Source organism: Chenopodium album, chromosome 6 (genome assembly GCF_948465745.1).
Source record: "Chenopodium album chromosome 6, dcCheAlbu1.1, whole genome shotgun sequence".
Taxonomy (NCBI): Eukaryota; Viridiplantae; Streptophyta; class Magnoliopsida; order Caryophyllales; family Amaranthaceae; genus Chenopodium; species Chenopodium album.
Window position 1 is genome coordinate 75,770,377 of NC_137839.1, and position 13,639 is coordinate 75,784,015.

Genomic DNA, 13,639 nt, shown 5'->3' on the forward strand with positions numbered 1-13,639 from the left:
TGCAATCCAAAAATAGGATATAAAAATACATACTATAAAACTATTACATTATAAACTAACTTTATGATCTTTTACTTAAAAACAAGAATTATTAAAAAAAGTTAGATAACTTAAGAGACCTGTTATTAAATATAACAGGTCTCTTTATTGAAATAAATAATTCTAATTCTGACAAAAAAAGACCTGTTATCTAGATAACAGGTCTCTAATGACGTGGTGGCAATAGCAGCAACAAAGAGACCACTTATCTGATATTTGAATAGGCGGTCTCTTTGATATTTTAAAAACTGACAGACGGATAATCTCAAGTAGAAGCAACAAAGACCGCCTATCTGTAATATGCGGTCTCTTAGTTTTTTTTTTTTTTTTTTTTTTTTTTTTTTTGTGCTGGTGAGTCACGTGACTCACTGTGCACCTTAATAGATCCGCCCCTGAATATATATGACTGTGTGCATTGTGGAGCATCTGTTCGAGTTTCCCCTTTCGATATAGTTAAACTCTTGGATGTGGCTAAATTTACTACTTATCTAATATATATGAATGTGTGCATTGTGGAGCATTAGTAATTCTAATACCTTATGCTTTTATGTGCAACTCTAATGGACTGGTAGCTTTGGTCTATGTTACTTGGACTCGGATGAAGTGTCAAATTAGACACGGGTGTCCAAGCATCGGACTCGCCCATTTTCTTGAAAAAAGTTGTGTTTTTAGTTAATGAAGTGTCCAAGTGTCGGTGTCGGTGTCCGACATGTGTCATGTCGACATACGACATGTGTCATGTCGACATACGACATGTGAGGTAAATGAAATAGTCCGAGTAACATAGGCTTTGATAGTGCCCCTTGACAAGTGACAACGTATGTATTGGTATTGTTTTTAGCCTAGTTCATGGCCTCATGGGGCCTAAGTAATTAAGTTGACCTCGTAAAAAAAAAATTAAAAAAAAAAAAAAAAATCCAAATGTGAATGCGTTAGTTGTTTGTCATGAAAAGCATTAATGTGAAGTTGTGAACCTTTCACCTTGAGTCCTTGACAGAATATAAAATGGCTAGATTTGTTCGTTTGCAAACAAGTCGGTGACTAATTTAGTGCTTTGTTAAGTAAACGTCATACAATAACTATTTAATGACGATTTCAGCTGATGGCATCAAGTTAAATGGATTAATTAAATAAACCACCCACTCTATTTTATTACAATAATGATTTTTTGGGATGTATATACCTGAATGGCCGCTAAGTGTTAATTTTTAAAAAAATATTACAACATTGACTAAAAAAAAATAAGTTTAAGGAGTAATATTATATGATCAATTATTGGAGATTTATATATATAAAAAAAAAAACTTTTAGATTTCATTCACTTCAACTTATTTTTGCTAAATTGAAATTAATTTTACTTAATTGAAATTATTTTGCTGAACTTAAATTACTTTTACAAAAGTGAAATTATATTTACTGATTCTCTATTATATTTCTTCTTTAAAATTACTGATTTTAACTAAACTGAAATTATTTTTACTGAACTAAAATTATTATTATTATTAAAGCTACCAGTGATATATTTATATAAATAAAAAATTAATTAGAAAGGAAAAGAACATAGCTTGGATGATGACTCACGCTATTAGAATATTTTAATCTCCATTTTTTTGTGACAAAATTTCTTTACTTGCTTTCTGAACAAATGTCGAGGTCACAATTTTTGTTATTTTTAAGAATGGTCAGTTGACAATTTGACATTACAATAATGTTCAAAAGAAAGAGAGGGTCAGATCCAAATTCATCTATAAATAGAACCGAAAGCCACACCCTCAATGCACTCTGTCATATAAGCTCTTTCTCAATTAGCTTAATCAAATCATTCTTTCTTTCTCATATTTTCTTCATCAATTTCTCTTAGCTAGTCACTCTTCAGGTAAGAATCCTACCTTAAATATTTAGTAAGATTATCGTCTACATTATTTATCCTTTGTGAGCCTTCCTATATGCATATATTGTCTCAAAGTACTTTTCACTTTTTAGTTTTGGGTTTTTCTAAGTTATTGCCCCCAAACTTTTTCGGTTTCTAAGCTATGTCCATGTCTTTTCAAACGTCTAAGCTATACCCTCAACCTCACTAATTTTTATTAACAATACCTTTTGACGTTAACAATAACCTTTTTTTATTATTATTTTATTTTCTGATTTTAATTTTTTTTAAAAGTATGAAACCAATTAGAACGGGACACGTGTTAAATTAATAACGCCACGACACCATTGTTGATAAAATAACTTAACTTTCGTTAACGGATATGACTTTCAAAGGGTATATATAGTATTATTGATAAAATATCGTGAGCCGGAGGGCACAACTTATAACTTTGAAAATGCGTGGCGAAAAACTTAGGGGGTATAGCTTAGAAAAACCCTTTAGTTTTTATCATCTCTCAAAGTATTGGTCATTTGGTTGTGCTGCTATTTCAATTAGTTATTCAGTAACGGAACATGTTAATTATACGAGGTTTTTATTTTTTTTATTTTTACTCCTAAAACTAGTTTACTCCTTCAGGATTGTTATTATTCAAATGGTTATAATTAGAGTTGTTAATTCGGTTAAACGAGTTGGGTTTGGGTCGAATAAGAGTGGGTTAGGTCAATTTGGGTTAATGCCGTAACCTATGCGGGTCGGGTTCGGGTTGGGTCATGCTTGAGTCGGGTCACGTCGGGTTATACATCTTATCGGGTTTGGGTCGAGTTTAGGTCGGGTTAATAACAGGTCGGGTTAATAACAGGTCGGGTTACATTTGGATCGAGTAAACAATAGGTCGGGTAAAAAAGGTTAGGATAATTCTCGAGTTAGAGTCGGATTCGGTTCAAGTCAATAATTTGCGAGTTGGAATCAGGTCGGGTCATTCTCGGGTTTGAGTCGGGTTCAGTTCAAGTCAATAATTTGCGGGTTATAATCAGGTCGGGTCATTTTCAAGTCGTGTCATTCTCGGGTTCAAGTCAGGTTCGGTTCAAGTCAATAATTTGCGGGTTATAATCAGGTTGGGTCACTTCCAAGTCGGGTCATTCTCGGGTTCAAGTCGGGTTATGTTCAAATCAATAATTTGCGGGTTACAATCAGGTCGATTCATTTCTAAGTCGGGTCATATTCGGGTTCAACTAATTATAAATAGGTAACTATCATTTTTATCAAGCTAATTATTTCCTTTGTACTACCTCTGGTCCAAATTACTTGCAACTTTGGAATATTTTATATCTCACAAATAATACCCCAAAGTTGCGAGTAATTTGGACCGGAGGTAGTATATAATATATATGGCACATAATAGGGAACTATAGTCTATAATTTAGGTATATAATTATCTTCTTTGACCATACAACAAATATGTACTATATTTAACTCTTAAATTTGGGGGATGATGCTCCTTTTTTTTGCTGGTTGGACCGACTTGGTCTCCCTAGACAAAATGTTTTGATCAACAATAATAAGGTAGTCTAAATTACATTTAAAGTGATTTGAAATCGGGTCAGGAACAATTTAGGATGAATTTAGGTCGGGTCAATAATAAGTCGTGTTAATTTCGAGTCGGGTTCGTAACAGATCAGGTTAGATTTTTTGGGTCGTATTAGTTATAAGTCGGGTAAAATTCGGGTCGGGTCAATAACAAGTCGGGTTGAATTTGGGTCGGGTCAATAAAAAGTCTGGTTGATTTTGGGTCGGGTTTGTAACAGGTCGGGTTAAATTCGGGTAGGGTTAGGAACGAGTCGGTTTAGTAACAAGTCGGGTTAAATTTGGGTTTTGACGGGTTAAGACGGGTTTGGGTCAATTTCGGTTTAAGTTGGATTCGGTTTAGGTCAATAATTTACGGGTTACATCCGGGTCGGGTCATCTCTAGGTCAGTTCATGTTCGAATTTGGGTCTCACATACTTGGGTCAACTCGGGTCTAGGGTTGGTTTCAAGTCGGGTTTGGGTCACCATTTTTTCGGGTTCAGATGGACCGGTTAATAATTGGTTTCGGGTCGGGTCATCTTTTGGCGGCTATAGTTATAATTTGAGGTGAATCTAATTTATAAGAATGAAAAGTACAAATTAATCATTTGAAAAGTATATATAGAGTATACATTATATTATATATATATATATATATATATATATATATATATATATATATATATATATATATATAAAAGAGGAAAGTATTGCATTCATATCCTTAATAAGAAACATAAAAATGAGTTCCTACATTGATTAGTAAAGTAATTATATAGAGTAAGTTTAACCCCTCTGATTATGATCTACATCGTCAATCAATCAATCAATAACTATATACTAAAAGACACACTAGCAATTACACATGTCATCTCCTGATTTTTTTTAAAAAAAAATTAAATTATTATATATAACGAAGAAATCTTTCTACATATAAGTAATAATTACATATAAAATATAATACTACGGGCCTATTCTCATACGTTGAAATTCAATTCAGTTGAATTCAGCTTAATTCAGTTCAGTTCAGTTGAGTTCAGCTCAATTCAGTTCAGTTCAGTTCAGTTTAGCTCAGCTCAGCTCAGTTCAGTTCAGCTCAGCTCAGTTTAGTTCAGTTCAGTTCAGTTCAATTCAATTCAGTTCAATTCAGTTCAGCTCCTAATTTCCTTCTCTTATAAAATATCCATTTCAGTTCAATTCAGTTCAGTTCAGTTCAGCTTAGTTCAGCTCAGTCAGTTCATTTCAGCTGTGTTCAGTTAATGAGAACATGTCATACGTAGAAAGTTTTCCGAAACCAACATATTGACAACTACTACCTCAGTTTACCTTGCATTTACAAGCTATCCCACTTGCTTTTTTATTCTCTCTGACTCTCTCCTCTCCTTAATATATATATGTGCCTAAATCAAACGCATCAACTAAATAGAACCGAAGGAACTATTAAGTTAAGCAAGAAAAAATAAAAATAATATTCTTAACATATTTTTGTGACATATGGACTATTTTTTTGAAAAGACATATTATGTACTACATAGGTTTATTACAAAATGATTATATAATACGTTATAATGAAATGTGAATATTAAATCAACAAAGAAATTTTAGTCATTTCTTGATTTTGTCATGTTTTAAATTCAGTTATTGAAAATTACCTGGCACGGGACCTAACTTATTACTATAATAATACCTGCAGGTTTGAAAAGTAACGAATATAATGGGGTCTGCCGTATTTGGAAGTCCAGTGACAATGGCAATGTTGAGGGAGATGCCTGAATACAAAGGCAGTAACTCAATCGGCCAGAAAGACTTGGCAAAGGTTGCACTCGAGAAGGTGAACGCGGAAGGCAAGGCTGCGAATGCTCGTAACTTTGTGGAGAAGTTGCAGTCTCGATTTGGGGCCGATTATGTGAGCACAATGTGTCTGGTGTACAACGCAACCGGTGATAATATGACTTACGTTGTCACTCATGACTGGCATGGACGTCTTTGCGAATCTGCTTACCCAGTGATCATCGCGAATGGACAATGGGGTGCATTCCTCCATGGACAATACTATGGTAACGATGATAGAGAATCTAGAGCTGGAATTGTTTACTCTGCTCTTAACAATCAAGGGGAAGAACGACATTGGTTCCTGGGTTTTGATAGTACAACCCAAGGTGCCTATAACAAGGTATATATCCTCCATTTTATATCACTATATTGTACATCTATTGCCAATTTTTTTGTAAAATATGAAAACTATACATTAGTCAAAGTTAACGGAAAAGTTTGTTTGATAGAGATATATATGTTCATTATTTTGTTTGGAAGGATCTTATATGTTTAAACTTTAAAGTGATCTAAAAAGACCTTATAAGTTTATTTTGTTGTTTGGGGAGACCTTGAGGTCGGAATACGACAATAATTGATTTTTTTTTTCGACGTTGCCCTCTCACATGACCATAAAAACGACCCTTTTCTTTTTTTCCACGATTTCCCTCCAATTCCTCCTTCTCTCTTGTAATCCCCAAATGGCACAAATCAAAATAAGGAAATTTAAGGGAAATCATGGAAAAAATAGAAAAGGGGGTCATTTTTTAAAGTCATATGAGAGGTTAGAGAAAAAAGTCAATTATTGTCGGATTCTGATCTCAAAGTCCCCCAAACAACAAAATAAACTTTTAAGGTTTTTTTACACCACTTAAAATATATAAGGTCCAGACAAAATAGTGAACGCATATATTCCCTTCCACACAAATTTTCGAAATTAACATGTGAATAGTGAAAAAAAATTCAACGTATCAGTTATTCTGGGACGGAAGGAGTATGGACTATACTGTAAGAAAGTATACATTTTGGTCCAAAATTTGCCAGTGTATGTAATTATTATACCATTGATTTCTTTGATTGTTTGCCATTGCAGGTGTACGTAGAAATTCGGGAGGCAGGGCACTATGATTTGGAGAACACTGGAGCTTGGTATGCTCTCAACAACCTTTTGGGTGATGGGAAATTGGTGCACAAGGCCTACGAAGAAGGAGGATTCATTAGTGGCTCCATTGGTAATACTGCAAAACCCATATTCGAAGCCGTTTTGACCTGCCTGAATCCTTGATTGAGCATTCTAGGCCTACTAATTTGACTCTGGATTTGGCCCAATTTCTGTGTACACATCCTAAAGGCTAGCTTGGGATGAAATAAGGCCCCTTTAAATTTATTTTGTGTTGTTGGTTTTTATATATGTTTTGTTCAACCGTTGAACTCTCAGCAATGTACTGCAAATTTGTTTTATATTCAGTATGAATAAAATTAAAAGTTTATTTTCTGTTAATTAAGTCCAGTTAAAATTTAGAAATTTGTTTCCTCAAAAAAAAAAAAAAAAAAAAAAAATAAAATTAGAATTTGTTATATATATGCTTTGTATTATATTTGTTGACGTTAACACTTCCTCCGTTCTTATATGAAATATTCAGTAACATATATATGTATCTTTAACCAAGTATGATTGGTGGAGAATTCATCTTATAACTTTGAAGTTACCATTAAGTTTGAGATTTACCAACTAAATTTGCTTTAGAGTAACATCATTTGTATCAGAGGTGTGAGAACCAAGATTAGCGGATTGAGGGAAAGTTAAATTTGCACAAATACTGTTGTAAATTGGAGGGTATTTTGGTAAAAAAAAAGAAGAAGATATTAATGATATTTGAAAAAAGCAATTGAGACTATCATTTTGGAACTTAAAATTGGCCATAATGGACTATCAATAAAGGACGGAAGGCGTAATAGAGATAGGGAAAGAACCTAACTTGGGGTGAAATACAACACTAGTAACTTTGTACACTACCTTTTTAACTTTGTTGTAGCCGGTAATAGAGAGCGCCTGGACAACTCGAATAAGGAGGAGGAGAGTTTGGTCCACAAACAAGGCTTTGGAGCTTCCATACTAAAACCAATTGACAATAGTAAGAGTAACTCCTTTACCTAATAAAGTGGAACCACTTCTCCTCTTTCTCCAATGTGGGATACTCATAAGTGGGTTACAATGGGTTTCAACAAGTATGCACGGATGCACCATATCAGCTTGGTGCCTTGTCCATTATCTTCTTGTAATTTCCAAAATAATAGTGCTTATCAAATAATGGGAGAAGCTGCAAATTCAGTAGTAGAGATTCTTTTGATGGATTTTCACAGTTTTTTTGGCAATCTTGTAAGAGGCGTTCTTTAACCAAGGGCAATGCCATCATTGCTATGATATTCGAAAGTATCTTTTGTTTTTTGTTTTTTTTTTTCCAAGCAAAACCGGTTATTACAAGTAAACAAATCGGAATATTCCCTCCGACTGGTACTCTGCCATAGTTGAGTACTCTTTTGGCAACTTGTGAAAGGTGAGTAGCTTATTTGCAACTTCTTTCGTAGTTTAGTAGTTAGTAACCACCTAACTTGGATGATTAATCACGCTATTAGAATATTTAAGTTTCCATTTCTGTCTACTTTCTTAACAACTTTCCATTTAAGGAAAGTCAGTTGACAATTTGACATTAATATAATGTTCACAAGAAAGAGAGGTTGAGTTCCAAATTCATCTATAAATAGGGACTGAAAGCCACACCCTCAATGCACTCATCATATAAGCTCGTTCTCAATTAGCTTAATCAAATCATTCTTTCTTTCTCATATTTTCTTAGCTAGTCACTCTTCAGGTAAGAATCCCACCTTAGATACGCCTCCCTTAGATATTTAGTAAGATTATCGTCTACATTATTTATCCTTTGTGGCCCTTCCTACATGTATATATTGTCTCAAAGTACTTTTCACTTTTTAATTTTTATCATCTCTCAAAGTATTGGGTGTACTGTTATCTCAATTAGTTACTCTTTCCGTTTTACAATGATATTCCTGTGTTGAATTTTTGACTTTTAAAAAATAAGAATCTTCTAAAAATTTTCTCAATCTGTAAGAACAAATATAGTCATGTAGGATCTAATTTGATTCGTTTCGGTGAGTACATTATTAATATCTAACTTTTACTCCATCAATCTCTTATTGATTTTCTTTTTTGACTAAATTTTAGTCCCAAAATGATAGTCCCATTTATTTTTTTTCCCAACATTCATTAATACGAGTATTAATTTTTTTACCAAACCCTCTAATTTGCAACAATATTTATGCAAATTTAACTTTCACATGTAATAATACATGCAGGTTCAAAAAGTAACGAATAAAATGGGGTCTGCCGTATTTGGAAGTGCAGTGACAATGGCAATGTTGAGGGAGATGCCTGAATACAAAAGCATTAACTCAATCGGCCAGAAAGACTTGGCAAAGGTTGCACTCGAGAGGGTGAACGCGGAAGGCAAGGCCGAGGCTGCTCGTAACTTCGTGGAGAAGCTGCAGTCTCGATTTCGGGCCGATTACGTGAGCACAATGTGTCTGATGTACAATGCAACTGGTGATACTATGACTTACGTTGTCACTCTTGACTGGCATGGACGTCTTTGCGAATCTGCATACCCAGTGATCATTGCGAATGGACAATGGGGTGCATTCCTCCATGGACAATACTATGGTAACGATGATAGAGAATCTAGAGCTGGAATTGTTTACTCTGCTCTCAACAATCAAGGGGAAGAACGACATTGGTTCCTGGGTTTTGATAGTACCTTGGGTTCCTATAACAAGGTATGTATCCTCCATTCCATATCACTATATTGTACATCTATTGCCAATTTTTTTTGTAAAATATTAAAACTATATGAAAAAAAAAAAGGGTCATTTCTTAAGGTCATATGAGAGGTCAATGTGAGAATTAAGGTTGACCAAGTGGTTAGAGGCCCTCCTTCCATCCCTGTGAGAGGGGTTCGATTCTCACCCCAAGCAAGTTGGATCCCTTATTTCCCCCCAACTTGTAAGGGAATTTCCCTTACCTTAAAAAAAAAAAAAACAATATGAGAGGTCAACGTCAGATAAAAAAGTCAGTTATTACCGGATTCCGATCTCAAGGTCCCCTTAAACAACAAAATAAAATTATAAGGTCTTTTGACCGCTTTAAATATATGAGCTCCTTCCAAACAAAATAGTGAACATATACTACCTCCGTTACACATTATTTGAAACTTTCGTATGAATACTGAAAAAAATTTAAACGTGTTAGTAATTATGGGACGGAGGGAGTATGGACTATACAGTAAAGAAGACCATTGATATCTTTGATTGTTTTCCATTGCAGGTGTATGTAGAAATTCGAGAGGCAGGGCACTATGATTTGAAGAACAGTGGAGTTTGGTATGCTGTCAACAACTTTTTGAGTGATGGGAAATTGGTGCACAAGGCCAATGAGCAAGGAGGATTCATTAGTAGCTCCATTGGTAATACTGCAAAACCCGTATTCGAAGCCATTTTAACACTGCCTGAATCCTTGATTGAGCATTCAAGGCCTACTAATTTGACTCTGGATTTGCAAGAGTTGAGTGTGTGATGTGATAAGCTTTGTGCCCAATTTCTTTGTAAGCTCTCGGTTAAACTGCTTGGGATTTTATTTATTTATGTTTGTTCAACACTTCAACCGTTGAACTCCCAATTATGTACTGCAAAATTGTTTTCTATTCAGTATCAATAAAATTAAAAGTTTATTTTCTGTTAATTAAGTAGTTAGAATTTAGAAATTTGCTTCCATGAAAAAAAAAAAAAGAAAAAATTTGTTACAATAGGCCCCAAAATGTAGTAGTGCAATTTGCATGTAAATAAATTTAAATATAACTATATAAGGTTGTTAATTTAGGTAATCAGATGAAGTTTGGATTAACCACGACGGGTTGGGTCTGTTTGGATTGACCTACACGATATTTGAGTTTAGATTAGGTCTGTTTGGGTCAAGGCTAGATTACCCATTTAACATACTTGAGTTTAGGTCAAGCCAATTTTGGATCAAGATCTCTTAAGTCAAGGTCGGGTCAACTTGAAATCGGGTTATATTCGGTTCCGGATATTTTGTATTGGGTTTAAAAACGAGTTTGATCTAGTTAATTTTGGTTTGGATGACTTTGGGCTGAGTTGATTCTGATTTGGATAATTTTATCTGTTAGATTAAGTTTGATTCAGTGTGATTTTGGTTTGACTGAATTTGGGTCGGGTTGATCAAATTTAATATTAAAGAAGGTCATTTTTTTTTTGTTTAGAGAGGCACAAGGGCAGAGGTGAGAATTGATCTTAAGATCTCCTAGAATCGGGAGAGAAGCTAACTTTTATTTATTTTTGTTTAAAAATGAGAACTTTAGTAGTTAGTTGTTTGTGTGAACTAGTTTGACTATAAGAATAATTTTTGCATTAGTATATATACTCCGTATATAAGATAAATGATAAATCAAATATATGTAATTTTATTTCTTCTCAATATATACTACTAAATATTACTCTCAGCTACAACCTATAAATCGATGCACAAAAAAATGGAGTCATGATTATTTTTGAACAAATTATACTATTATTGTGCAATTACTAAAGATTAAGAAAAATTTATATAATAATGTGGGTATACATATGATGAAGAGTCTTTCAATATAACTAAACATTAATACATGGAATAATTTAGACTAACAAAGAATTTTTCAAGAAGGCTAAACAATATTACAATTTGATTATGTGCCAAGCTAAGTTTGAAATTTGACGTGTCCAAATAACATAATGAAAAGTTACACATAGCAATATGACACTCTTATAAGTATTAAGTATTTTTTAATTTCCATGTGTTCCTTTCTAATAAAAGCACATCCCACTAGATCTGATGAGAAAACATTTGTCATATACCTTTCCTCCCCAATATAGTTTTGTAAGTGTCATATACCACTCAATCCGATGAGAAAACTATAGTCTTCCCTTCCCAATATTTCTTTTAAGCGTTACACTTTGAGTCTTTGACTAATATAGAATTCTAGTTGGTTGATTACGTAATGATCGATTTAGCTGGTCACGTGTAAAAATTACATTTTTCTTTACGCTATTTTCAAATGTTTATGTTATAGAGAATAAGAATGTCAAGTCCTAATATTCCTAAATATCTTAATATCCTTAAACTATCACATACTTCGTATATCTGTCACAAGATAGTCTCTAGAATTTTATCACTATAATATCAAAATAATATCTTTTTGTTTTATACTATCTCTTAATACTAGTATTTTTAATAATATCTAATATTGATAGAATAATATCATATACAATTTACGTTTATAGCTATTGAGCCATTAAAAAAGGATTATTATTTATGTATGTACTCAATATATTGTTGTAACATGCAACACATCTTGTAGGTAGAAAATTAACCAAGATGGGTTCAAACGTGTTTGGAACTCCAGTTACCGTGGCAACCCTAAGAGCGATGCCTGAATATCAAGGCAAGAACTCGATCACACAGCAAGACCGAGCCAAGGTTGCACTAGAGAAGGCGAACGCCGAGAGCAAGGCCGTGGATGCTCGAAACTACGTGGAGAAGCTACAGTGTCGATTTGGGGACGATGTTGTGAGCACAATGTGTTTAAGGGCCTGTTCATATTTACTGAATTGAGCTGAACTGAACTGAACTGATTGGAGCTGAACTGAACTTAACTGAACTGATTGGAACTGAACTGAACTGAACTAAGCTGAAATGAATATTTTATGAGAGAGGGAAATTAAGAGTTGAACTGAACTGAACTGAACTGATTGGAGCTGAACTGAAATGAACTGAACTGAACTGATTGGAGCTGAACTGAACTGAACTGAAAATAAGTAAATATGAACAGGCCCTAATTTACAATGCGACTGGTGACACTATTATATTCGTGGTTGCTCGTGACTGGAAGGGACGTGTTTGCGAGTCTGCGTACCCGGTGATCATTGCGACGGGCAATGGGGTGCGTTCTTGCACGGTCAATACTATAACCAGGAAAAGAGTTCAAGAGCCGGCATTGTATACTCTGCCTACAACAATCAAGGCAAGGAGAAACACTGGTTCATGGGATTTTCTAACACTTTTTCAGGCCCCACCAATCAGGTATATATTTTTTACAATCATATATATTACCTCCGGTCCAAATTACTCGCAACTTTGGGTATTATTTGTGAGATATAAAATATTTTAAAGTTGCGAGTAATTTGGACCGGAAGTAGTAGTATTTACTTCATATTATTGACATAATTTGTCTAAGGCCTGTTTACTACACCTTAAATTATTTTTGCTCAACTTAAATTATTTTTTGATTTTCTATTATATTTTTCTTTAAGTTTACTAACCTGAAATTATTTTTACTAGACTGAAATTATTTTTACTAAAATAATACAAGTATTATTTTTATAAGGTGGAGTGAAAAAGGCCTAAGTGTAATATTAAAGAATAACAATTCACATGCTCAGCTAAAACGTACGAAATACAAGCTAATTTATAAATATAAGTACGGGTACTCAGAGCATAATCTTAAAATCTTTAGCCTTATTTTTCTTGCTTTTTGGCTTGCATAACGGATTATGTATAGTTTACACCAATTGATGACTAATTTGGGTAGTGATTTTACGATGGAAATAAAATCCTCTTGTAACGTTGAAGATTTTATTATAGGTGTATACTGAAATACGCGAAGCAGGGCACTATGATCAGGCAGAGAGGGTAGGAATATGGCAAGCTCTTGACAACAAGCTGAGTAATGGGAGATTGGTGAATAAGGCCTGCGAACAAGGGGGATACATAAGTGGCTCCATTGGCAACACTTCAAAACCCGTATTCGAGGCGATTATGACTCTGCCTAAACCTAAGTAAATTGTGTTTGTTGCACTATGGCATATCACATTATAACCTAAGTAATGACTACTTATGCTACAATACATACTTGAAGCTTTGGGGTCAAATTAGGCCTTTTAATTTGGTCATTTAATTAAATGACTTCTTTTGATGTAAAAACCATTACGTATTATTATCAGTATACTATATTCTTCGAGATAAAAGTTAGATTTGCACACATTTCAACTTGAAGACGCTCCAAAGCATTGAAATATAGCTAGCACTACATTATTTCCATTTGTGTAAGTGTAACCACCAACATATGTAATATTCAGGTAACACATCATGAGAAATAATTGGTAATTGCACTATTATGCACATAACTTAGCTTACTCCAACATATGTAATATTCATGTAACACATCATGAGA

At 33.9% G+C, this 13,639-nt stretch overlaps 2 protein-coding genes and 1 pseudogene across 3 annotated transcripts; all 3 read left to right on the forward strand.

Moving 5' to 3' along the window:
- Positions 1 to 1,745: 1,745 nt before the first annotated feature.
- LOC145635320 (23 kDa jasmonate-induced protein-like) lies at positions 1,746 to 6,789 on the forward strand. Its single transcript, XM_081686601.1, has 3 exons — positions 1,746 to 1,915; positions 5,170 to 5,649; positions 6,382 to 6,789. Exons 2-3 carry the CDS (start codon positions 5,191 to 5,193, stop codon positions 6,571 to 6,573), a joined length of 651 nt encoding a protein of 216 aa, XP_081542727.1. The 5' UTR covers positions 1,746 to 1,915; positions 5,170 to 5,190; the 3' UTR covers positions 6,574 to 6,789.
- A 1,186-nt stretch (positions 6,790 to 7,975) lies between these two features.
- On the forward strand, positions 7,976 to 10,101 carry LOC145635321 (23 kDa jasmonate-induced protein-like). 2 transcript variants are annotated; one of them, XM_081686603.1, is made up of 3 exons: positions 7,976 to 8,201; positions 8,664 to 9,140; positions 9,688 to 10,101. In XM_081686603.1, exons 2-3 carry the CDS (start codon positions 8,685 to 8,687, stop codon positions 9,934 to 9,936), a joined length of 705 nt encoding a protein of 234 aa, XP_081542729.1. In that variant the 5' UTR covers positions 7,976 to 8,201; positions 8,664 to 8,684; the 3' UTR covers positions 9,937 to 10,101. The 2 variants fall into 2 exon arrangements, with proteins under 2 accessions (XP_081542729.1, XP_081542728.1); XM_081686602.1 differs by having other exon boundaries at positions 7,976 to 8,161.
- A 1,683-nt stretch (positions 10,102 to 11,784) lies between these two features.
- LOC145635322 (23 kDa jasmonate-induced protein-like) lies at positions 11,785 to 13,248 on the forward strand (annotated as a pseudogene).
- The last annotated feature ends 391 nt before the right edge of the window (positions 13,249 to 13,639 follow it).